The sequence below is a fragment of the Neopsephotus bourkii genome, unplaced genomic scaffold, assembly GCF_033783945.1.
Source record: "Neopsephotus bourkii isolate Nb327-2 ecotype Australia unplaced genomic scaffold, CSIRO-AGI_Nbou_v1 NB_1686, whole genome shotgun sequence".
Taxonomy (NCBI): domain Eukaryota; kingdom Metazoa; phylum Chordata; class Aves; order Psittaciformes; family Psittacidae; genus Neopsephotus; species Neopsephotus bourkii.
This window is the reverse complement of record NW_026902160.1, coordinates 17,142-40,602: the sequence shown is the minus strand read 5'-3', so window position 1 is coordinate 40,602 and position 23,461 is coordinate 17,142. Positions and strand designations below refer to the sequence as shown.

The 23,461-nt window shown below is 41.0% G+C and overlaps 1 protein-coding gene across 2 annotated transcripts in view; it reads right to left on the bottom strand.

Moving 5' to 3' along the window:
• FAM193A (family with sequence similarity 193 member A) overlaps window positions 1-21,951 on the bottom strand; it is a 79,197-nt gene extending 57,246 nt beyond the window's left edge. For both annotated transcript variants that reach the window (XM_061376016.1, XM_061376017.1), the window contains exon 1: window positions 21,427-21,951. In XM_061376016.1, coding sequence (XP_061232000.1) covers window positions 21,427-21,693 — 267 coding nt within the window. In that variant the 5' untranslated portion in view covers window positions 21,694-21,951. The remainder of the gene's footprint in view (window positions 1-21,426) is intronic.
• Between the last annotated feature and the right edge of the window lie 1,510 nt (window positions 21,952-23,461).

The following is a 23,461-nucleotide window of genomic DNA, read 5'->3' as shown; positions in this document are numbered from 1 at the left end:
TATCCTCTGGAAGCTTTATCAATTAAATTTCACATATTCTTCCAAGCCAGCATTGCCACAATTCCCTGTAACTCACTAGAAATACAGCCAGTTACAATTAGTAACTGAAAGTTTTCCAAGCTACCCCAAGCTTGAAGATAAACCCCCCAGCCATCCCTGTGGCCCTGCATATTCATTCTCAAGGAAGACGCACAGTTCCAAGCAATGGTTATTAACGCCACAGTGAACTTGTGCTGACTGAAGTCTCTGGTGGTTAATGGTTAATTGCCTTCCAGCAGAGACAGATCGCTACAGGAGAAAGCAACAGATTCCTGAAGCCATGCAAAGCGTCTATGCTTGCAAGTCCCATCTTGTCATCTGAACTTCCTTTAAACCTAAACCCATCTGTCTCATCTCACAAAAAACTTAAAAGTATCTGAATCACAATTTACACCATACTTAAATCCATAAACACGTATTAGAAAAATATATATAATCTGTCACACTGAAATTCACACTATATGCAGTAAATGAAAGATACTGCCCTTGGGTGACAGGGAATAGAAGCATAAATCTGTACTTGCATCCAACTGTCGAACTTCGGTTTGTTAACTACGGCAACACTATTTGTACATGTGGGCAGCTTCAGCTAGTAAGCCATTGCCTCACAGCATCATAAATAGACAAAACAAAAATAACTTCCAAAATAAAACTTTGAATTTTTGCATTAAAAATTATGATTAAAAATATATCTGTATTTAAGCTTAATGGAAGGAGTAAGTTAGAACGGAATTTAGCATAGAAATATTACAGCTTTGATAGTGTACTGAAGCAATGACACTTCAGCAAAGAAATGGTGAAGGTGGAAAGAATCAAAGCCCTACGTTTTGAAGTAAAAATGAAATAGAAACCAGAAAGCTGCAAACCATGACATCAGCTTGTTCTCATCTGTTTTGTTTTTGTAATTATACCTTCACAATTCTCAAAGAAATCTGTTTTTAAACAGAACAAAACCCAAACTACACCAAGTGTGAAGCTCTCAGCTCTTAAATTGTGTGCAACCAAGAAACTACAGCATGCCTATTCTTGTACTACCAACTACTTGGCTAAATAAGACCAGCTATGCAGATTAAAGCCAGCACTGATTAATATCCCTATCTTCATTTCTATATTGGCATTGCACTGATCTGAGGTACTGCATGTAAACTGAAAAATGTTATTATAAATCAGGTATTTTTTAAAAAGTACCACTGTTCACATGCATATTTAATGATTTGTACTGATAATTCTGTAACTTCTTCCCTTTCATCTTATTCAAATAATTATTCATACTTTACATTTCCAACTGTCAGAATTTTTGAATTCCTAGCTCCAAATGCAGCAATTTCATATCTTAAGGGAACGCTTAAAAAAATAATACTAATCAGAACTACTGACAAGTGTCTCGTGCTGTATTTGCCAGCAAATATCCTTTCTGAGATTAATTCTCTATGAGGATTTGGAAGCAAATGGGGAGGAAGGATTTGGTTATACCCATGGCTTATTCTCATCCCTAAGACTGTGAAAAGGAAACATGATTCCAAGATGCATCCCACTGATTTCAAGAGACACTGGAAAGTATTAGTGCTGCCTCACAGCCCTCTGGAGGAGATCTCATTTGGTCAACCACCTTCAAGAAACAACTAACTGGAATAGACATGGTGACAGCTCAACAGGGTTGTCAGTGAAAGATTCGTTTAGTTTAGTGAAGCAATGAAGTTGCCTCCTGAATGCACTGGGCATGGGTGGAAGACAACAATTAAAACTGAGAACCGGGAAAGCAAAGAAAGATGTCTGGGATTCATTCAAACTGAAGTAAAATACTATCAGTCACAGCACGAAAGATGTGAAGCAGAACTGAAGATAGAGATAGTTAGGATGTATTTCAAGTGAAGTTGAATCAGCTAATGAAAGACATTTTATGGTATTTCTACAGATAGGCAGTACCAAGAAAATTGCCCAGATTCCTTCACATTTTTATCACCATTCACACAAAAAGCTTTGCAGTTGCCCAAATATATTAGCAACCCAGTTGTAATGTATGAACTGCTTTTGTCTTCTGGGTGTTTTTCTTCACAGCAGGGGAGATGAAGGGAAATTTGCCTACCGTAGTTTTGATAAAGCTCTTATATATCTTTTAACACTACATTTAAGAAGCAGGAGGGGAAAAAATAGTATTTTAAGTTTTGTGTAAAGGTATGGACAATTTGCAAGATAAAGCAAACTTGAAAGCTTGAAACCAAATTAAAATCAAATTTAATATTAAACCATAAGGGGAGGAGGAGGAGGAAATCATGTCTTTTACTGGCTGAATTATAGTAATTAATTGTATTTAAAGAGTTTTCTGCATGTCATTAAATGCTATTCCTTAGTTGACAAGTGAAAGAGCAGAAGGAATACAAAATAACAGAACTAATTCACGCGTGGACAAGCTTAGACTTGAGTGAAAAAAAAGACTTAAGTCTGTAATACCCAGAGGTGCAGCCACCAAGAACCCAGGCTCTCCAGGGGGAAAGGGAGGGAAGGAGCTTTTGTTTTAATTACACACATCACAAATTCTTTAGGAGCACATATTTCAAATGAAGTACTTCTCTTCTTTGTAGCTAAATATGACACAGCAGAACTGAGCCAATCCACCTCCTACCAGGATTCTGCCTTCCCTGTACCAAAAAAAAAAAAACCTCAACATTTTTCCAGCAATTATGCAGCCACATGTGCTAAAAAAAAAAAAAAAAAAAAAAAAGAAATATCCAAAGCTAATAATGAAGATGATTCAAGCATTTCTTTTCCCCAGTACAATGGCCAAAAGTATTCTGAGCAGGTAGTTAGAACGCCCCTGAAATTCTCTCAACTAGCCCTAACAGGTAACAGCCATGCAGATACACCTTTTTCCTAGTAGAGAGTTGTTAGAGATTTAATCTGTTGTTTATACTTTAATCCTGAACAGAAATATGTAAAATTAATACGAATATGCAAAACAAAAAAGCCTAAAACATGCCAGCACTTTCCCTATCAACAGTAAGGAACAGTCATACAAAGGCAAGTTTAAGATGCCTTTAGATGAATTAATTCCTAATATTTAGGAATTAATTACTTGACCATGTAGCTTCAATGGCACAACTGTAGATTCTCTATTCCAGAAATGATGTTACAAGAAAATTGCCTCTCCTGGTATCTGGTAAAGGGCTAAACATATGACAGCAAAATCTCCTAAAACATTAAGTAAAACCATGAATGGGAGTGTACATTTTCAGAAGGATCCACCAAATATAATTTCTAAAGCTAGCCATGTTTTTCCCGTAACAGAGAAACAGAAATGTCAGGCAAATTGCATACATTATACTCACATGACACAGACAATACATCACAGAGAAATAATTCTCCAGTTCTAAGCCTTTTCAATTCTGCAAAAACCAGCATCAATATGAAGCAAAGTCCTAGTTTTAACAGCTAGACTTAAGAGCAATCAGTAAAACTGTGGGAGCAGACACAGTTCTGATGTTAAAGCTTACTTGCTGCATTCAAAGGTTATGTTACTAACAGTTCACTACAAACTTAATAAAACCACAAATGAAACTAACGGCCACAGCAGATTACCTGAGTCTTTGCACTTCATTATCCCAGCTCTACATGTCCACGGGACGCAAATACATCACATGATGTATTAAATTTCTTATGTCTACATGAAATGCACTACTTAAACATAACACAAGGTGTGCTTCAACCACCACTATGGGAGGGACCAGAAATTTACATCTCTCCTCAGTTAATTCAGTAAATCTTAAAGTCCTCTGACCCAAGCACCTGATTTACTGCTGCAATTTAAGAAGCAGAGATGAGAGAATTCAGGGGAATCTCCCCACCAAAAGGCAGGGGTGGTCATAGCAGAAAGCCAACCATGATCCCAACATTCATAACCAGAAGAAAAAAGCGTCATCTTCTAAACTCTCATCTCAAATATTTCCTGACCCAAAAATGCACGGACTATATCCAGATAGTGAGCCAAATCTAAGTCCTAGACTGGATTTGTAGGAACACCTGTTTATATTTCCTGTACTGAAGAGCATGACAAGGAAGACACCCAGTGCAGTAAATCCTTCATTACAGATTGTCTTTAAAAGTGATTTGGGGGGTTTGGGGCACTAAGGAGAAGCAGGAGGCAGCTGAGCTGAGACATTTGTGATCGTAAGGTCTTTAGGGTGATCTGTGAAGATATTGTCAAAGACAAAGGCAGCTAAACAGCTGTATCACAGAAACAGCCATGGAGAACAAGCTGTATGATGGCCCTACCTAGGGATACTGCTCCAGTCATTCAGACCCCCAAAACCATAAGTGCTTGTATGAAGCAATTTGTTAGGGGAGCAGAAATCATATGTATCACGTCTAACCAACAGGAAGATGAGCACTGCCACAGAAAGCTGTTTGATGTTCATTCATCACTGTCCACATGGGTACTGGTTACACTGTAAGTACCCATCAAGAATGACTAAGCAGCTCCCAATCAGCCCTCCATATCCTAACACTGTCAGGAACAAACTTATCCTGCAGACAGCCCTGTGTGTTTGAAAATGTGATCAGAGGATAACTTTGGCTTCCCTGATCATGTAATGAGGTTCCACTTGCTGGTAGGTGAGAATGGAAGATTTCAAAGGATTAACACACATAAGAAGCTCTTTCTGCTTGTTAACTTGAATGAAGAATATTTTATAACTGGATCACAAGCAAAATATCAGGAGTCCAAAGATGATCAGGGGACTGGAGCACCTCTCATATGAAGATTGGCTGAGAAAGTTGGGGCTGTTCAGCCTGGAGAAGAGAAGGCTGCGTGGAGACCTCAGAGCAGCCTTCCAGTATCTGAAGGGGGCCTATAGGTATGCTGGGGATGGACTCTTCATTAGGGACTGTAGTGGCAAGACAAGGGGTAATGGGTTAAAACTTAAACAGGGGAAGTTTAGATTGGATATAGGGAGGAAATTCTTTCCTGTTAGGGTGGTGAGGCACCGGAATGGGTTGCCCAGGGAGCTTGTGAATGCTTCATCCCTGGCAGTGGTCAAGGCCAGGCTGGACGAGGCCTTGGGTGATATGGTTTAGAGCGAGGTGTCCCTGCCCATGGCAGGGGGGTTGGAACTTGATGATCTTAAGGTCCTTTCCAACCCTAACTATTCTATGATTCTATGATATACCAGGGCACCCGAACAAGAGCCTAAAAGAACAAGTAATTCACACAAAGTTCATAAGAAACAAGCAACTAACCCCTGGTCTTAGAGGCATGAATACTAATGCACGAAGCATAAGGAAAGGAGCTAGAATTCTCTGAATGTGATCGAGACTATGATCTTCCCTGTAAAAGTCCATCCCCAGCTGGAATACTAAAAGAAAGAGGATATAGACAGTTCATAAAAACCCAAAACAAAACTAAACAACACAAAACCAAACCACCAAGGCAAAACAAATTCAAGTGCCCATGAGTGTCATGCCCTTAATCTAAAGGGCATAAACATCAGAAATACAGGGAGAAGTACCTTGGAAGTCTGCAAATAATATAAGGAGGTAAAGCACATAAGTGCTATCTAACTGCAAGCTTACTGCAAACCATCCAAAACTGTGGACAGAGAGATGATGACTTTTCTGAGCAGGCAGAAGAGTGAAGAAAAGCACAGGACTTTTTGTTACATGGAAATACTAAGAACCTAGGCACCTACTGAGAACTGAATGTAGCAGAACTCCAGCAAGGGTTCAAGGAACTTACTTTTTTAAAACATAGAAAGCAACCACAGACTCTTCCTTTAGCTGCAGCCAGCAAGAAAGAAGTGTTTGACAGTAAACAATGAGACACAGTTTCACTGGAAGTGGACCATCAAATCAATGGTTACTTAAGACAGAAAGAAAGGAAGAACAGCAAGAGACAGATTTAACATCATTAAATAATAGTTCACAGAAGGCAAGACTAAGGCATGGAAAAGCTAATTCTCAAATGATACAATAGAAACAAGTTCAAGAAAACCAAGCACAGCAAGAGATTCAAAAACATAGCAAGAGAACAACGACTCAGAAAACACAAACAGAAAGGGATTAACAAATACAACAATGGCAAGAGAATCAATGAAAAAGGCTACAGGGAAAAAATGAAGTAATTTGCACAAAACAGCTTGAGACAGCTAAGAAATCATCCTATCAGTACACTACTATTACTGAGAATTTGTTCATTACTGAATGAAGAGGGCAAGCAGATTAAAGAACAAGTTCATTTCTTGTTCTTTATTAATTTGCCCGAACAAAGAACAAGTCTTCACTAAAGAGATCAACTGCAAGCAGGTGACTAGCAAAATAAGCACAAATAAATCGGTAAAAACACCAACCCAGGCACAGCCTATTTTTGGAAATAGCCATAATTACATTTTTTTCCAAGTTGGCTGGATCTGATAACATTCAGCCAAATTGCTCAGGAAATCCTCTGAGCTGTCTCAAAACCAATAATCCTATCTTTGAAACTCATGGAGCATGCCTGAGATCAGAAGCTTGGAAAAACACAAGCCCTATAAGCTTTCTTAAATCAAATACACAACCTCACCCCCAAAACAAAAAAAAACAAAAAAAAAACCAACCACCAAAACTGAGGGAGACAAAAGGGACAATGAAAGAAAGAAACACCTGAGGAATAATCCTGGCTTGTCTTCAGCTCCCAGAGAACTTAAACATATTCAAACAAGTCTTTTTAAGCACTTAGATGATATGGAGATGAGGAACAGCCACCCTGGATTTGTCAAAAATGAGCCATGTCAAACCACAACTTTCTTCCATGACAGTTAAACAGGGGAGAAAGAATAAATGTCATGATTTATTTGATTAACATTTGTGACAGTCTTAATTACTGAGATTTTCTCATAGACAAACTAAAAAGAAAGATTTTACTAGAACTACCAAGTATTTCCAAAGAGACACAGGTGACTATATGCAAAAGAGGAGTCAACAAGGTCAGACAGCTGGAAAAAAGCTAATGCTACCTTGGGATGTATAGCTTATGTGACACATGACATAATCCTTCCACCTAATACTGCTCCAGTAAGTCTCAGAGGAACAACTGCAAATCATTCTGAACACAGGTCTTCAAACCAGACAGGAACAGTTGGAGAAAAGCCACAAGAGAACAACTACCAGATGTAGCCAGTATTACCTGCCAGGAAAGGCTGGAAGACCTGGGGACACCAAGCTTACAGATACACCAAAGAGAGGCAGTCAGTCCTCTGTATCCCCAGCAAACATAACAAGCAAAAAAAATGCAGCAAGTGAGATTTTTCTGTGCAACAGAAAACTAACAGCAAAGTTTTAAGGACAAAGATAGACTGCTTGGTGAGGCTGAGGAGTCTCCATCCTCAAGGTCATTTTAAGAGCAGGTCAGACAAACAAGTGACAAAAGTATCAGCGCTGTCTCCACTGGCCAGAAGGGCAAAAGAATGTGATTTAAAAAAAATATATATATGGAATGAAACTTTAAGATTTTACAGCACTGATAAGAGATTCTGGAATATTACATTTAGCTCTGCTACTGAACTTCAAAGTTTTAGAAGTGCAGAAGAAACCAAAGAACTACCAGAGACCCAGCATACGTGCTAAGAATGAGAGTCTAATTTAAAAAAAGCAGCTGTTGCAGTAAACAAGTACCTTGACAAGAATAAAACATCAGGTTCTTTTTCTTGTTAAAGAGCCCAAGAAGTATGACCTATTCAACAAGGATACCTTTGGAACATGAAATTTAAAGACAGGTGTTTCAGCAAGATTGCAGCAGAGCATTTTTGCAGAGAGTAAGTAAGTAGCTATCACAGAGTAGCTGCAAGCCTGGCTACTTGGATAGCACGAGATTTAAGTGAGGTAAAGCAAGCACAGTTAAATTAGCATGGTTATGAGCAGAGCTCTGAAAGATGACAGGCTGGATTTGTCTCTGCTTCCCTGAGCACAATTACAAAATAATTAAAAAAAAAAATTAGGAAAAAAACCCAAAACAGTATTAAAGAAAATTAATTGTAGTTTTCACACAAATCAGAAGGGTTTGAGTTGGAAAGTCCTTAAGATCATCCAGTTCCAACCCCCTGCCATGGGCAGGGATGCCTCACACTAGATCATGTCACCCAAGGATCTGTCCACCCTGGCCTTGAACAGTGCCAGAGATGGAGCATTTACTACTTCTTTGGGTAACCTGTGCCGGTGCCTCGCATCAAGGTAGATACTAGTCAGTACTGTTGTCCATTACTATTTTAAATGAAGATAAAAAGCTCCGTAATCAGTGGAGTCTTCCCAAGGCATTTCACAAAAGGGAAAAAAAAAACAGTGCCACAAAGCAAAAACTTCCCTGGTAGCTACCCAACTTCAATACACCTCTGTGCTCAGACCACCTGTCTGTTCAGTGCTTCCTCACCGGTCACCCAAGTGCATGCTCTGCCTCATAAATGTACAGGTGTGATTAGGAAGATAGGGGAAAAAGCCCAGTGAGAAGGAGAAATCCACCCAGGAGTGGTGGAACACAACAGCCGTTCTTTATGCCTTTGCCACCAGTGTCACAGTGAAGTTGAAAGGAAATTACATTGGATAGGCTTACAAGTAGGCCAACTAGATCAGGATGTCTGGCTTGCCAGAATGAGAAGCTACCATCATCTTCCCTGTTCACTGATGTCGATCGAATTTTGCTTCAGAGGAAAGGAAGGACTGCCATGTACTGGAGGGTCAGACACAACAGGTGCCTGAAGACATCTTCTTCCAGTGATCCTCCCATGGTTTAACAAAAGGGATTCGTGCTCACTAAACCCCAGTAAACCCCACTAAGCAGAGACACCTACAAAAGAAATAATCACCAGATGTAACTCTTCCCTGTACTAACATTTATTAATAGATTATTCCTTTATTTATGAAAACTCTCTCATGTCATAGACAGCCCCCTTACAAAATATCCAGTTCGGTGAAAAAGATGAAGACACTGACACTAACAATTTACTAGTCATAACTACAAAGCCTTGAAAGCATTGATAGAGTCCTCTGCATCAACTTCTTTAGCCAATCATGAGTTAAATAATCCCCTTTGCATGTAGCTTCAGAAAGTTAAATTATTCAAGCAAACTATACAAAAGAATGTATCTGCAGCAGAAGTGTCAAATTTAGAACAATGGAAGCAAAATAAAACCGTGAAGACTGACTTCCTGCTACAAGAAGAAGGAAATACATGAGTCAAGCCACAGAAAATCTTTTCGGAAGAATTCATCCTTAACGTGGGAAAACAATTAAAATGTAAAAATACAATTATTTGGGAATGATTTTTTAGTATTAGGGCAATCAGATCAGTATCCTCATATTATATAACATTGCATACTATGTAGCAGCTGTTTCACCAAGCCAAGACTTAACGGAAAATGCTAATGATGCGGATGCTGACTTTCAAGATAATCACAAATATTAACAGAAGTGGGAATAACTTTAAAATATATTTTTAGTGTCTTCAGTATAAAGCAGGTCCTAGCACTGCTTAGGATCCCATAAGGCTTTCACAGAAAACAGATACGGATTACTACAAGCTTTCACTGCTGAGTTGTCAAATCGTCAGAAATACTTATTGACTATGAGGCTGAAACAACCTCTCTAACAGGTAACATCATTAGGTGCAACCTGCTGACTCCAGTTTGTTTCAGAACTGCCTTCAAACTTACATTTCTGTGTCCTTAGTCACAAGCCAAGCACTCATTCCGGCTTCTACTGAAAGCTCTTCTTGCACTTAAGGAATAAATTCCCACAGGCCATTACTAGTAATGTTTTAACACATTCCTGGGGATCAGAACAATCCCTATACCTTACTAGATTTTTTTACCTGATTAAAAATGAGAGTATAGGCTCAATATTACTTTATAAAGTGACAAAACATATTCCTCTTGATTCTTCCTATGAAGACATAAGATACAGCCATGAAGTTTAACAAGGATGCAACAAGCAGTCTAAATAATATTCAAAGTATGTGTGATTAAGTGTCATGATTTCCCGATGGTTCTAAAAAGCAGAAAGCTGGGTTGCCAATGACAGCACTTCTGAAAACATTAAATAATAATTAATATTTAACTTAGTTACTATGCAATGTTCCTCCGTACAAAGTTCCTCCTCCTCCTACGTAAGGTTTCAAATTTATAGCTAAGTGGAGGATACTGTACAAGTATGGTAGCCTGTTTTCAGGAGAGAAAAAGAATCTTTTATTTAAGCAATATATACCTGAAAATTATGGAAGTTTAATTTTGTCCACATTTAATCACATGGTTCAGACTCTTAGCCAGTTATGACACTAACAAAAAAAACAACCCAAAATAAAAATACCCCAAATAACCCCCTCCAAACCACTCTGCTTTAGTTTGCTACTGCCTCAAATCACAGTAAACACCACTACAATTCCATGCAGACTCCCTGAAAAGCAGCAGAGAATGACAGTCTAATAGAGATGAATCTTGGGAGTAACCAGAAGAAAGCAGTCAAGATGAAATAAAGATGATCCCACAGATAAAACTGCAAAGTTTCTTCTGACAGTAAAGGAGTGTTACATCTTTTGTTGAGTGACAAAATAAAACCTTAATTCATCTGAAGCCTATTCCAGTGAAGATCTGGTTTCAACTCCACATTATCTATGGCCACATAGATAACTTACGGTCATTAACATAAAGTGATGAAAAACTTCTAGTGAACCCCAGCTAAAACACTAACTTGCCATCTGTTGTGGCAGCAGCTTATTGAAGATAAGCAGCCTGGAAGCATTATGGCAATTAAGAAATCTTTTGGTCATTAACTCCAGCACCAATTAAACACTAAAGGCTGACAGAACTGTCCTGTGCCTCAGAATTGCCTTTTAAAACAAACTCCTCTGTTCCCAATGACTAGGTTCACTACAAGACCCAGTGTGGTGAAGAGCCTTTAAACATTTGCTCAGTTACTTTTGTCCAAGAGCCTCAACACATACGTACCTGTTCTACTAATCCAAACAAAATGTACGTCCACACATACAAAGTATTTACTTCATGTCTACACTTATATAACAACCTCATTAATCTACATTCAAAAATGCCATGTTTTCAAAAGCTTGGATACATGCACACACACGTATGAGCATGCACACACATATTCCCAGTCATGCATCTGTTCATGACAGTGTCTCTGGGCTTGCGCCAGTCAACAGTGTTATTCAAATTCAGAGCCTCACATCCATCTGTGAAACGCTCCCTACAACAAGTTTGAAACAGTCAACTATAGCGCTTTATAGGGTTATAGAGCTTGAGAGAGGTGCAGTAACCTCTTGTAATATTCACAAACTAACCAAAGTCTGTCTATGAAAACATGTTAACTCAAGGTATTGTTAAATCACACTTTGGTTTTTTGCACCTAAATAAATGGAAAAAAACCACTTAATATTAGAAAACAGCTGCACTACCCTTGTAGTGGTAGTACTTCCTTCTCAGCTGTGGATGAGTTCTGCTCCGCAAGCTATAGCTCCTATTTCTGTACACAGAAAAACACCATCACGATAACCCCCCAAAACCAAACCAACCAGACAAACAAAAAAGACCCACAAACACACACAAAGGACCATCTTAGTTTAAAAGCAAAATTACTTTAGTCCCAAGCTGAGAAAGTTGGGACTGTTCAGCCTGGAGAAGGCTGCATGGAGACCTTATAGCAGCCTTCCAGTATCTGAAGGGGCCTATAGGGATGCTGGAACTGTAGTGACAGGACATGGGGTAATGGGTTGAAACTTAAACAGGGGAAGTTTAGATTGGATATAAGGAGGAAATTCTTTCCCCTTAGGGTGGTGAGGCACTGGAATGGGTTGCCCAGGGAGGCTGTGAGTGCTCCATCCCTGGCACTCTTCAAGGCCAGGTTGGACAAAGCCTTAGGTGACATGGTTTAGTGTGAGGTGTTCCTGCCCCTGCAGGGGGTTTGGAACTGGATGATCTTAAGGTCATTTCCAACCCTAACTATTCTATGATTCTAAAATCAATCCAAAATTTTGCAGTGCCCACAATTAGTGTACTGGCTCCAATCACATCAACGTACAGCTGTTTGCACTAGTTCTCTCTCTGAGAAAAACCTCTAAGAGAAGTGGGTGGCAGAGAGCATTCAAGTCAGGCACTCCCGCCTAAAGCCACTTCTTTTGTTTGTAATGAGCTGTCATTGATGCAGTCTGACAGCACAAAGCTTAGAGCACAACAGGAGTCAAGGTAGATCCTTACAGCACTTTGAAGTACATCATGTGTACATTACATTTAATAGTTTCCAACAAATTTCAGCACTACCCACAATGGGATAGGCCCTAATAAAGAAATACATAGATTTTAGAGTGTCATGGCTTGCATTAATAGACATTAATAGATTTAAGATTCAACTGACAGCCTTCTTATCTTTCCCTCACCTTACAATGCTGATGTAATTAAGTTTGTTTTAGATGTCACTAATGACAGACACTGAAAACTCATGAAGGACACGATGAAAACTTTTTAGCCAAGTTGAAAAAAAAAAAAGTTTACATAATGTCATGCTCAGTTAGTTTGTTAAAGTGCCTGTCTTTCATTAACTTACTTTCCCATTTCAAAAGGCTAAGCATGTTTCCTTAACAGCAATAATGCTTGGTCTTTTACAGCTTTTTCTCCCCTCATCCACATTAACTCATCTCCTACATCCTCCAAGAAAAAAGAAAAAGGCATTTTAGTATTGTTCTGTTCCTCTGAAAAGCCCATCCTTATTTGCTGACCACAGACTTCTCTTAAACTACCAGATCAGTAACTGCCACCTGTTTCTTCTGACAAATGGAGAGAATAAAAGTAGACCAAAGACAAGCAGTCCATGAGAAAGCAGTACTTGGCTACATACAAAGTATATCCAGGTGCTGTTTCAGGGTCTTGCTCAGATGTTGGTTCAGTTGGTAAATACCCAGGTTTATAACTCCTAAGTAGTTGGTGGTGGTACAGGAGAACATCTGATGGACATGGCTGAACACTAATTCCGGGTTATTATGCACCAGCTCTGGCTGAAGCAAGACAGCCATGCCTGCACACACCTATGTTAAGTCCACCATGAATCCAGATCGTGTATTAGCTTAAATGACCAATTTTAGATGAAAGCTGGCTCAGAAGATGGATAGTCCTAACACAACATGCCATATGCATTTGCCCCTCTTCCCAACAGCTTTCTGAGTGCTATAACTAAATGAGTTTCCCATTACTGTAAACCTCCTTTAGCTTCTGATGCTGTAGAGGAACATGCCTACCTCTGCCCTTTACCCTTTACAACACCCTCTTTTGGGAATAAGTTCAGCAGTTAGTGCTGCTATGTTTACAGATATCCTAAACAAGACCTTAAGGGGGAGGTAAAAGGATAACCACACAAAAACTCCTCTTAATTATTTCATTGCTGTCCACAGAAGCCTAAATACTTAAAAGCCTTGGCATAGAATTAACTTGCCAGTGTTTATATTCCTAACTCAAGAAACTACAGACAATTATGGGCCCATAGAGCCCTTCAGATTTTTACAGCTCAAGTACTGTTTTTACTCACTATTTAACCATATAATATTTAGTGTCAGTCACTACAGCTCTATATGACAGTGGTGCATATATTTTTGCACAATCTTTAGAAAGCTTACCTCTTCAGCATATTCACAGATTTGGGACATAAACCAACCACTGCCCAGTTCTCTACAGTGTTTGGTTTTATGCAGAAAAGCTGTTACTTCCAAAAAGAGCAACAACTAAATTACAGATCAAAGTGAGCAAAGCTGACACTGCAATGCAAACTATGACTAAACTAACACTTCTGACACCTAGGCATAATTAGTAGCTAGAAGAATAAAGATGGACATGTGAAAATTTAGATCTAGTACAGTGAAGTCCCCTAGGCTGCCAGCTGGGCACTTCTATCCCGCCTGCTAACTTTTCCTGGAGAAGACAAGGAACAGCTATTTAGAGCAGCAAACACTGCCCCAACAGCTGATCACATCCTCCATCTGTTCACAGCTCAACGCAGATCACTGAACTGCTGCCAAAGCAGTTAAAAAAATAAAATTAAATCCCCAGCTTTTTCTAAGAGCAATTGCCAGCCATGGACACTCCCTGACATTAGTCCTTGCTGTCTATTGCAGCTCAGGGCTTCTGCCTCTGCCTCGCCACAGCTCCCACAGCCACAAGTAGAAGATGAGACCATAAGAGAATCCCTAAAACCCTGATGCTGTGGCTGACAAGTCTGCTCCAGATCAAGGCGCTACAACTCTGGACTTCAAAATACTGACTTCCGCAACCCTCTAAAAACTTAATTATTTATCTGGATGACTGTGGTCTCATGTTTTTGAAGCTGCCTTCAGAAGCAAACACTTGACAAAGCTACTTCAAACCAGTTCAATAGATCAGTGTGTTAAAGGATGACTTCTGTGAAGAGCTACTGCTCATGGGACCTTACCTTTGTGACATTTTACCTATGTAACACTACAAAGGCATTTGTAGAGTGCTCAGTTCGATTTCTCTAAGCCTGAGAAGAGACACTATGTCATAGTATTTTATGGAAATACCCAGAGCTTCTCTTCTGAGAAATGCACAATGGAATCAATCTTTTCATTTCCTCCCTACAAATGAGCAAAGTTATTCTTTGAGTTTTAAGAAATGACATGGGGCCACTCCTCTCAACCCTTCCAAGCTTCAGCTTTGGGCTGGTTTCTTTATTATTAAAAGGAAGAAGCCACAACTGAATAGGCAAGTAGAAGCTAAGCACGGCCTCATACAGAAATTTTTAGTACTATCCAACTCTGGGCACCCAGCTTGTACAAAAGGCATTCAGAACTTCATTTTATGAAGAGTGGAGAGATATGACCACTCCACAGAGCAGCAGAACAGGACTGCCTCCCTCTCAGATGTCTGACCGTCTTCTATCACCAAGAATTTTGAGATGGAGAGAACTACATCTGCAGCTTGTGTGACACATGGTAAGTTGATTATTTAAGAACATGGTTAAAGTTCACACTCAAAGTTTCTCTCCAGCACTATCACTGGTCCAACTTGAACAATTTCAGTTCAACAGCCTCAAACAAACTCACAAGCAGCCCCGCTGTTTTTTTCCCTAAAATACACTTCATAAACCAGAGCTCAGCGTAACTTCTGCACCACTAAAGCTGTACATTCTGTGATTTAAAAAAAATAGAAAAAAAAAATATACTTCAAGAAAATTACCATGTTGCTCAGACCTATATTTAATAACATTCCTGGTGTGTTTCCTCACATGGGTAGGAGGTAAAGGTCAATAATGTCATCGGCTGCCTTGAATTTTTACAATATAAAATTAAGTAGCTCTCATGTCAAAAAAAAGTAATGGCATATTTATTTTACTGCATTCTCAGACAAGTCTCAATTTGGACAGTTCCCATAATAACATTAAGAGCAGCATCATAAATGTCATGTCCCAGGTGAAATCATTTGCAGCACAAGAAATTCTGAACTTGTAGATAAGTTCTCTTTCTCTGCTTATATCCTCAACTGCAGCATTCTTCTATCCATTCAACTTAGTTTGTTCCTTCTGTTTAATTATCCTAGGAAAATTTCACATATCGTATACTCTTTTTCAAAACAAAGCAGTCCAAAGCTATCTCAGTTGCTATTAAAATAAAAGTTATGACAAGAAAGGAAAACGTAGGAACTGCTTTCATTACCTTAATAAAATGGGATATATGACCTCCCTTCCCACCAGGGAAGGAGCACAAACAAATATTAAATCTCTGATTAGCCAGATCCACACAAACCTGAAACACTGCCTAGCACATCCATGAAGCCCTTTACATCCTAAGCAAAGCAAGTTCGATTCCCAGTTACCTCTCCTAATAACTTCTCCACAACACATCTTCAGCAGGCCTGTATTTGTTAAGGAGCACACTCACTACACATACATAAGGGACTAAACATTAGTCTTGTAGGCATCAAACACCAGCGAATTGAATTTCCACATCCACTCATCATTCCTTGCCAGACAAGGGGAAGAGAATAAGCCTGGATTACTTCCTGACACAGGCTGTGTCAGAAAGGATCTGAGGGCTCCCCTCAAGGTGGGATACTACTAGAAAGGATAAACGCCAAATACCACCAAATGCCAAACATCACCAAAATACAGTGATATTAAATTAAATAGCAGATGAAGCTTCAGGTATTCCTTTGCGATCAAAAAGACGCAGGATAAGAACTATATAAGACATGAACATTCTCATCAATGTGAGAAATTTCACACATTTCACATGTTTCAGAACTATCTTTACATATTAATCTAGTTCCAAATCAACAGGGTTTCGTCTTCACAGTCAGGAAACAGAAGTGTTGAGGGGAAGGGAGTCACAGTGTTTTTTAGAGCAAAATATTTATCTCTCTCTCATTCTCTCTCAACCATTTTGCAACCAATACAGCAAGGGGGAAAAAAACACAACCAACCAAACAAAACAAATCCTTTGCATTCACACCGAATCGAATATTTCATAGCAAAGCCATAAGAGGATACTTTGCTAGTGCAGATCAGACACTGATGAACCAAACACCATTTTTTTGAATGCACTTTTCACATGTTTCATTTAACAATTCACAAACGATTATTCTCATTATCAATTGACCATGGTACAGCAGGTGCAGGAGGTGGGGAGAAATGGAGCACTCAGGGTTTGGATATACGTCAAGGTCATGAGTACACACAGGCACACACTTCCCAGGAGCAGTATTACAAGACCTAAAGGTACCACTAACACAGTGCCTGTGGTCTCAACTCTATTAGCTGAAAAATACCTTAACTGATCACGGGAAGAAGCCAAGAAAGAGCTATTAATGTGAATGTTATGCAACTATTAAGCTTGGTTTAAAGTTTGAAATGCTCTAGGTAGATTCATTTAAACCACAATTGACTCTCTTCCTAAATAAGTGAGTTAACCATACCACCTAAACCCAGTCCTAATAGCTTCAGCACATTCTGTTACATCCCCTTTTATTAAAAAGCCAAGCAGAGCATAAGTTCTCCAGGGAAGGGACTGCATGCCTGTTTAAAAACAAGAAAGACTGAACTGCATGTAGTAAGAGGAATACATGTGTTACTAGACTGCCAAGAGACTTATTTTTCACCACGTGTTTAGATATACCTGCTTCCTCAGCCTGAACAGTAGAAGTTAAAAATGTATTTTAAGTATTGGAATTTATCTAGTTTACCTGAGCCTTGACAAAAATTGGGTAAACTTTGCTTCTGAAGAGGAGGGGGCCCTATAAAAGTACTACAGAAGTACAAAAACTAGCTGTTTGCTGGCATTCTGAGTTCCTGACAAAGCTCTGCTTTTGTACACTCTTTCTTCTGGATATTTGAATCATGGAGGGGGAAGAGAGGAAAGGGAAAATCTTAAACAACAAATCAAGCACAGATATCAGTAAAATGTAATGAACTACAAAGCTGCTGAAAAAACTGGTCTACAAGGTAGCAATGTATGGTCTGCTATGTACAGAATCTCTGTTTAGAAAGGAGTATCTCATAATAAATAATCCAGTGAAATATTTTATGACAATTCTGAAACATACAGTTCTCAACTGTAAGGAGAGTTAATACATTAGTACACTTGACAGACAATACTTTGAAAAAAGCAAGTGAGAGAATTGTAAAATGGCTACTAAATTATTCCCCTTAATAACACAAGACCAGTCAGGCCTATAACAAAAACTACTACTGTAGCTGATCAGCCACTGGTAGACAACTCTTCACTCCAAAGTGCCTGAACACGTTAAGCAACAGCCAATTTTACTACAATATATGAGTTATGCAGTGACTGATAATCAAATGCATCTCACTGTATCAATAAGCCAACCATCAGTCAAAAAGTGATGGGATCAAGTTATGAAGGCCTGATGCAATGCATCATTGATTAAAAAAACAAACAACAACAAAAAAACCCCACACAACACAAAATCCCCAAAATAAATTAAAAAACCCACAAAAAATCCAAAACATAACAGAAAACAAGACCTATTTGTTTAAATATATATGTTAAACTTCAAAATATTTATTTTGTTACAAATGACTTATTTAAAGGATACTTGACTCTTCATAACATTGCTGTGAACAGTTCTGTAAGGAAAAAAATAAAACTAGGGAAGTCCTGCAGTAACACCACACAACTAAATTAATTAGTTTCCAATTCCAGTTAAAGTTGAAGCAGTTACAGGTTTAAAAAACCAAGATATTCCCTTGCACTGAAACACTGCCAAAGCATCCTTAATTTCACTATCATTCTAAAACATCTGACAGTGCTAGAGAGGATGAATCTGGATGCTACAAAGCATGTGCATGGGGCAATATAGCTTCCAGGAAGATTCCATTAGGAGTTGCCCACTGGCATCCCAGAACAAGACTAAACATGTGCTCTGATGCAGAACTTAGCCTAAAGTCTTAAGAAAACTTCAAATAAGATATATAACATCCACAAAGTATATTTGTTAGCTCTCAGAGACTTAGCTAGAACTTCAGTACTGGCAGGTGTGCTTTTAGTTTCAACCATAATAATTTTAAAACTGTTCAACCTGTTGTTTAAAGCATGTTAAAAGTATACCTGATGCTGGGCAATTATTGACACACAAGAATACAAAGTGCAAACAGTATTATTCCTTAAACATCTTCTTTCATTTTATTTTAGACAAGTTTTGGAAAAGTATCTAATAGAACATTAGTAGAAGAAGGATGTGACCACTACATCCAGAGTGGATGCCCTAAAACCAGGGAAGTGACAAAAGCTGGAAACAGAGAGCATGGTAACAATTAGAAAACATTGTGCTGTGCCGCAAATATTAAATTAATGGGGGTTTTATATTTTGTATTTTCAGAGATTAAAAATACAGATTTGGCCAAGAGAATTGGCTGGTAAGTTCTCCTACCCACTAACAGGAACTTTACAATATTCTGTGTAAGATTAAAGTAAAGCAACTCTGGTTACTACTTTACAACTACTAATGCATTGCTTACTCTCCATCCAGCGAAAATAAATACTGCACCTAATTTAGAAGTGATCAGCCATGTAAAATACAGTTTTCTTCTCAACTCTTTGAGTCTTTCACTCAAAGAACTAAGTCTTGTTTTGACCACGTACCCTTAACTAGCAAATTATTAACCATTAAGGAGATTCCATTTTCATGTAACAGTCATGTAATGATGCTTTAAGATTTCACCTTTGCTTTCATCTTTGAAACAAAATTATCAGTTAACTTTTAAGCACTGGCAACTTTCATATGTCACCAGTGCTGGAAAATTTTCATTATTAATGAAAATGTCAAGAAAAAGGTCACTGAAACCAGTATGGAGAAAGTAACACCAACTTTAAAGGAGTATTACAGAGTATAAGTGTTTACTTTTCAGAAACTGAGCACAGGGATTTATCCATCCTCAAAATCTAATTCTAAGATGTTTATTTATCATTTGATTAAATAAGTTGGAGGTTTATTCCACCTTAACTAACTTAATTCTCCATTTACCCATCAGTCTTCAGAATCACTTGAACCACACTAAAGTGAAATGGAAACATCTGACAAATTGCAAACACATTAAGAGTACAAGCAAAAAATCAATTAAGACAAAGTTACAAATGTATTCAAAATAACATGCTGTGTATGCTTATGAGAGTATGAATAATATACCAGTACATGTAATTTCTCAGAAATTTGGTACTTTAATACTGTATTTAATTTTGGAGACATGACTTATGCTTTCTAAGTGCAGACTCGTGAAGACTGAGAAATTTTGTTAGGCACTACATAGTGTGAACGAAAGAAGAAACACAAAATACGGAGACAAGCAGTGATGTTGCCCTTCAAAGATGAATTTCTGGTAGAGTGTCATCAGGTTAGAACTAAAGTCCTAGGCTACACCTAACCACAAGATACAAACATCAAAATATAAAAATAGTGGAGACCTCACTATTTCAATCATATCAATGTCCCATTCTGCGTATCACTCCACTGCTTGTCTTCTCTTGGCATTATCATGTTTATCCCAACAATACCAAGGAACCTGGTCCTGGAAAAGCTTACAGTCTAAGATATAAAACAAGATGCATCTTCCTGCAAAAGGTTTAACCAGAAGACAGTTACAAATAAAAACTTGCACACCTCTTCACCATTATGCACATTGTTCTTCTGGATATGTGAATCACGTAAGGGCTACTGTCCCCAAAGGAAATTATGCCTGAAGTCAGTGTCAGATTAGAGGACATACACAGAAATGGTTAATCTACAACACTGTGGATTTTGGGTAACCAAGTATAAAACAGTGGAAAGACAAGTTGTAAAGAGCAGGAGAAACAAAAAAAAAAAATCTACAATCATCGAATTACTTGCTGACCTATCAAAATAGGTACAAAATTACATGGAGATTAAAAAAAAAAAAAAAAAGCCCAACCATTTTTTACATCATATTTCAGACCCTTTACAACACAAAAGCCATTTCTTCTATTTCCCTCTCACGTGCACAAGTTTCTGAGAGTGCGAGAGGAAACAGAGCAGGCTGTATGACATACACGTGGAAGTCTGAAGATGCTGTCAGCAGGAAATGCTTTTGTAAATATGACGCCTAAATGCAAGCTCTGCACAGATAACAAAAAAACTGAGGTAACCTTTGAGAGAAAGGAACTTAAACTTATTTACCCTTCTGTCACTGGAGCCAGCAGGATACCTGTCTAAAGGCCTAATCCCTGAGCAATTTTTCATTAAGAAAAAGACCAATTAAACCACACAATCTGCTCCCAATAAATTTCACCATACTATGAAAGAACGTAACAGATCTAAATTATTCTGAGGCACCAGAGTGCAAACCACAGCCCAAGCTATAATGAACCTCTTATGTTTAATGAAGTTGTCTACTGCAAAAAGGGCTCAATATTAACGGAAACGGGGGGGGGATAGGACATACAACGCTGCATTTCTGCTTTTTCAAGGCCTGTCTACCTATTTGTTACACCTCCCTCACCAAGGTGGGGCCCGAGCCCTAAGACCCCCGGGGATGGGGACCCTGGAGCTGGCTCCTGCGGGGATTTCAGAAGCCTCAGGACGACACAACCCCTAACAGCCGGCGCTGCCCTTCCCCCACAAAGGGTGGGGAGCGGCGGACACTGCCCAGCCCCACCGCCCCGCCACACCGCGGCCCCCCGCCGCTGCCAGGGGCCCAGCACTCGGCTCCCCCGCCCCGCCGAGGCCCCGGGGTCCGCACCCACCGATAAGGGCCGAGGGAGTGAGCGGATGATGCGGCGGCAGCCCCCCACCCTCCTCCCGGCTACCTCCGCCGCCCGCGTGGGTGTGTGCCGGGCCCGCCGCAGCGGGATGTCACCGCCGCCCGCCCCGGCCCCGGCCCCCCCCTCACCTCACTATGTCCCGCCGCGGCCCCGGCGCCGCCCAGGGCTCCGTTGCCGGCGGCCGACGCTGCCAGCAGGCCGCCCACCGCGCTCGGTGAGGCGGCGGCCGCCTGGGTCGCAGCCCTCAGAGGGGCCGCTCCCGCCGCCGCCCCGGCCTTGCCCAGGCCGCCAGCACCTCCGCCGCCGCTGGGGCCCTGCCCGCCGGTGCTGCTGAGGCCGCCGCCCCGCTTGTTCTTCCGGCGCTTGGCTCCGCGTTTGGCGTCGGCCGGACTCATCGTGCCTGACACCCGGGCAAGGGAGGAGGGAGCGGGGAGGGGAAGGAGGGGAAGGAGCCCGGGGCCGCCGAGAGCGCACGGGAGCGGAGGGGACGGGCAGGGCCGGGGCACGGTCCACCCCGGGGGTCTCGGAGCAGAGAGCACCGACTGTCACGGCAACGGGGACTCCTTCGGCCCCAGCGCCGCTGACCAGAGTTACCGTCCAATATGGCGGACACAAGGGGAAAGTGATCCCCCTTTACGTCGGGGGGCTCCCCCTTGCGCTGACGGGAACCCGCGCCGCGGAGCATGCTGGGATGTGCAGTTCTCGCGCCGCCCACAACCCTTAGGTTCTATGGCAGGAGGAACTACAACTCCTGTCGTTCACTGCGAGGCCCGCTTAGGCGCTGCCGGTGAGCTCATCCGTCCCCGCGGTGCAAGCTGGGAATTGTAGTCCCCTCCGGCGCCGTTACCCTCGCCGGCCGGCGTTACCACCCCGGTCAAGGGACTACACCGCCGCCCGGGAGGCAGCGAGCACCACGTGATGCCCATCGTAGCAGCTTAAAGGGGCCGCAGGGCCCGTAGAGGGGTGAGGCAGCTTGAGGCGTGTTTCGTCAGTGCGGTGGATGGGCTGCGGCCCCTTCGGCGGGGACAAGCCGCTCTGGCAGAACACATCCCTTCCATGTGGGGCTGTTTGGGTGTTGGTCCCTGCGACTAGCTTTGCCCCCCACCAGAGCCTTCAGCATGCCACCAGCTGGGCAAGGCAGGCTCAAAATGGGGGTGACACCCTTCAGGCTGGTATCTGAGGTCACTGAAGTGCCCTGAGGCCCTTGGATGTTCCTCATGCCCGGAGGAATGAGCTCCTTCAAAAAGAGGGTCTCTTGTAGGTGAAGTGCCATAAAACACAGCAGCCAATCTGCTACTCCTCCCACCATTACCTGCTAGTGAGTTATGAATCACTTCTGCAATCATCGAGCCATATAATAGTTAGCATTGGAAAGGACCTTAAGATGATCAAGTTCCAACCCCCCTGCCATGGGCAGGGACACCTCACCCTAAACCATGTCACCCACGACTCTGTCCAACCTGGACTTGAACACCACCAGGGATGGAGCATTCACAGCTTCCCTGGGCAACCCATTCAAGTGCCTCACCACCCTTACAGGAAAAAAACTTCCTCCTTATATCCAAGCTAAACTTCCCCTGTTTTAAGTTTTAACCTGTTACCCCTTGTCGCATCACTACAGTCCCTAATGAAGAGTCCCTCCCCAGCATCCCTATAGGCCCCCTTCAGATACTGGCAGGCTGCTATGAGGTCTCCACACAGCCTTCTCTTCTCCAGGCTGAACAGCCCCAACTTTCTCAGCCTATCTTCATATGGGAGGTGCTCCAGTCCCCTGATCATCCTCATGGCCCTCCTCTGGACTTGTTCCAACAGTTCCATGTCCTTTTTATGTTGAGGACACCAGAACGGCACACAATACTCCAGGTGAGGTCTCACAAGAGCAAAGGGGCAGGATCACCTCCTTCGACCTGCTGGTCACGCTCCTTTTGAAGCAGCCCAGGATATGGTTGGCTTTCTGGGCTGCAAGCGCACACTGCTGGCATGTTAAGTTTCTCACTGACAGCATCCCCAAGTCCTTCTAAGCAGGGCTGCTCTGAATCTCTTCTCTGCCATAGTTTCCCCAGGTTGTTTTCCAGAATGTACAATCACACATGTGGACCCAGGAAAAATGCAATGATTATCTTTAAACTGAAAGAGGGTAGATTTAGATTAGATATTAGGGAG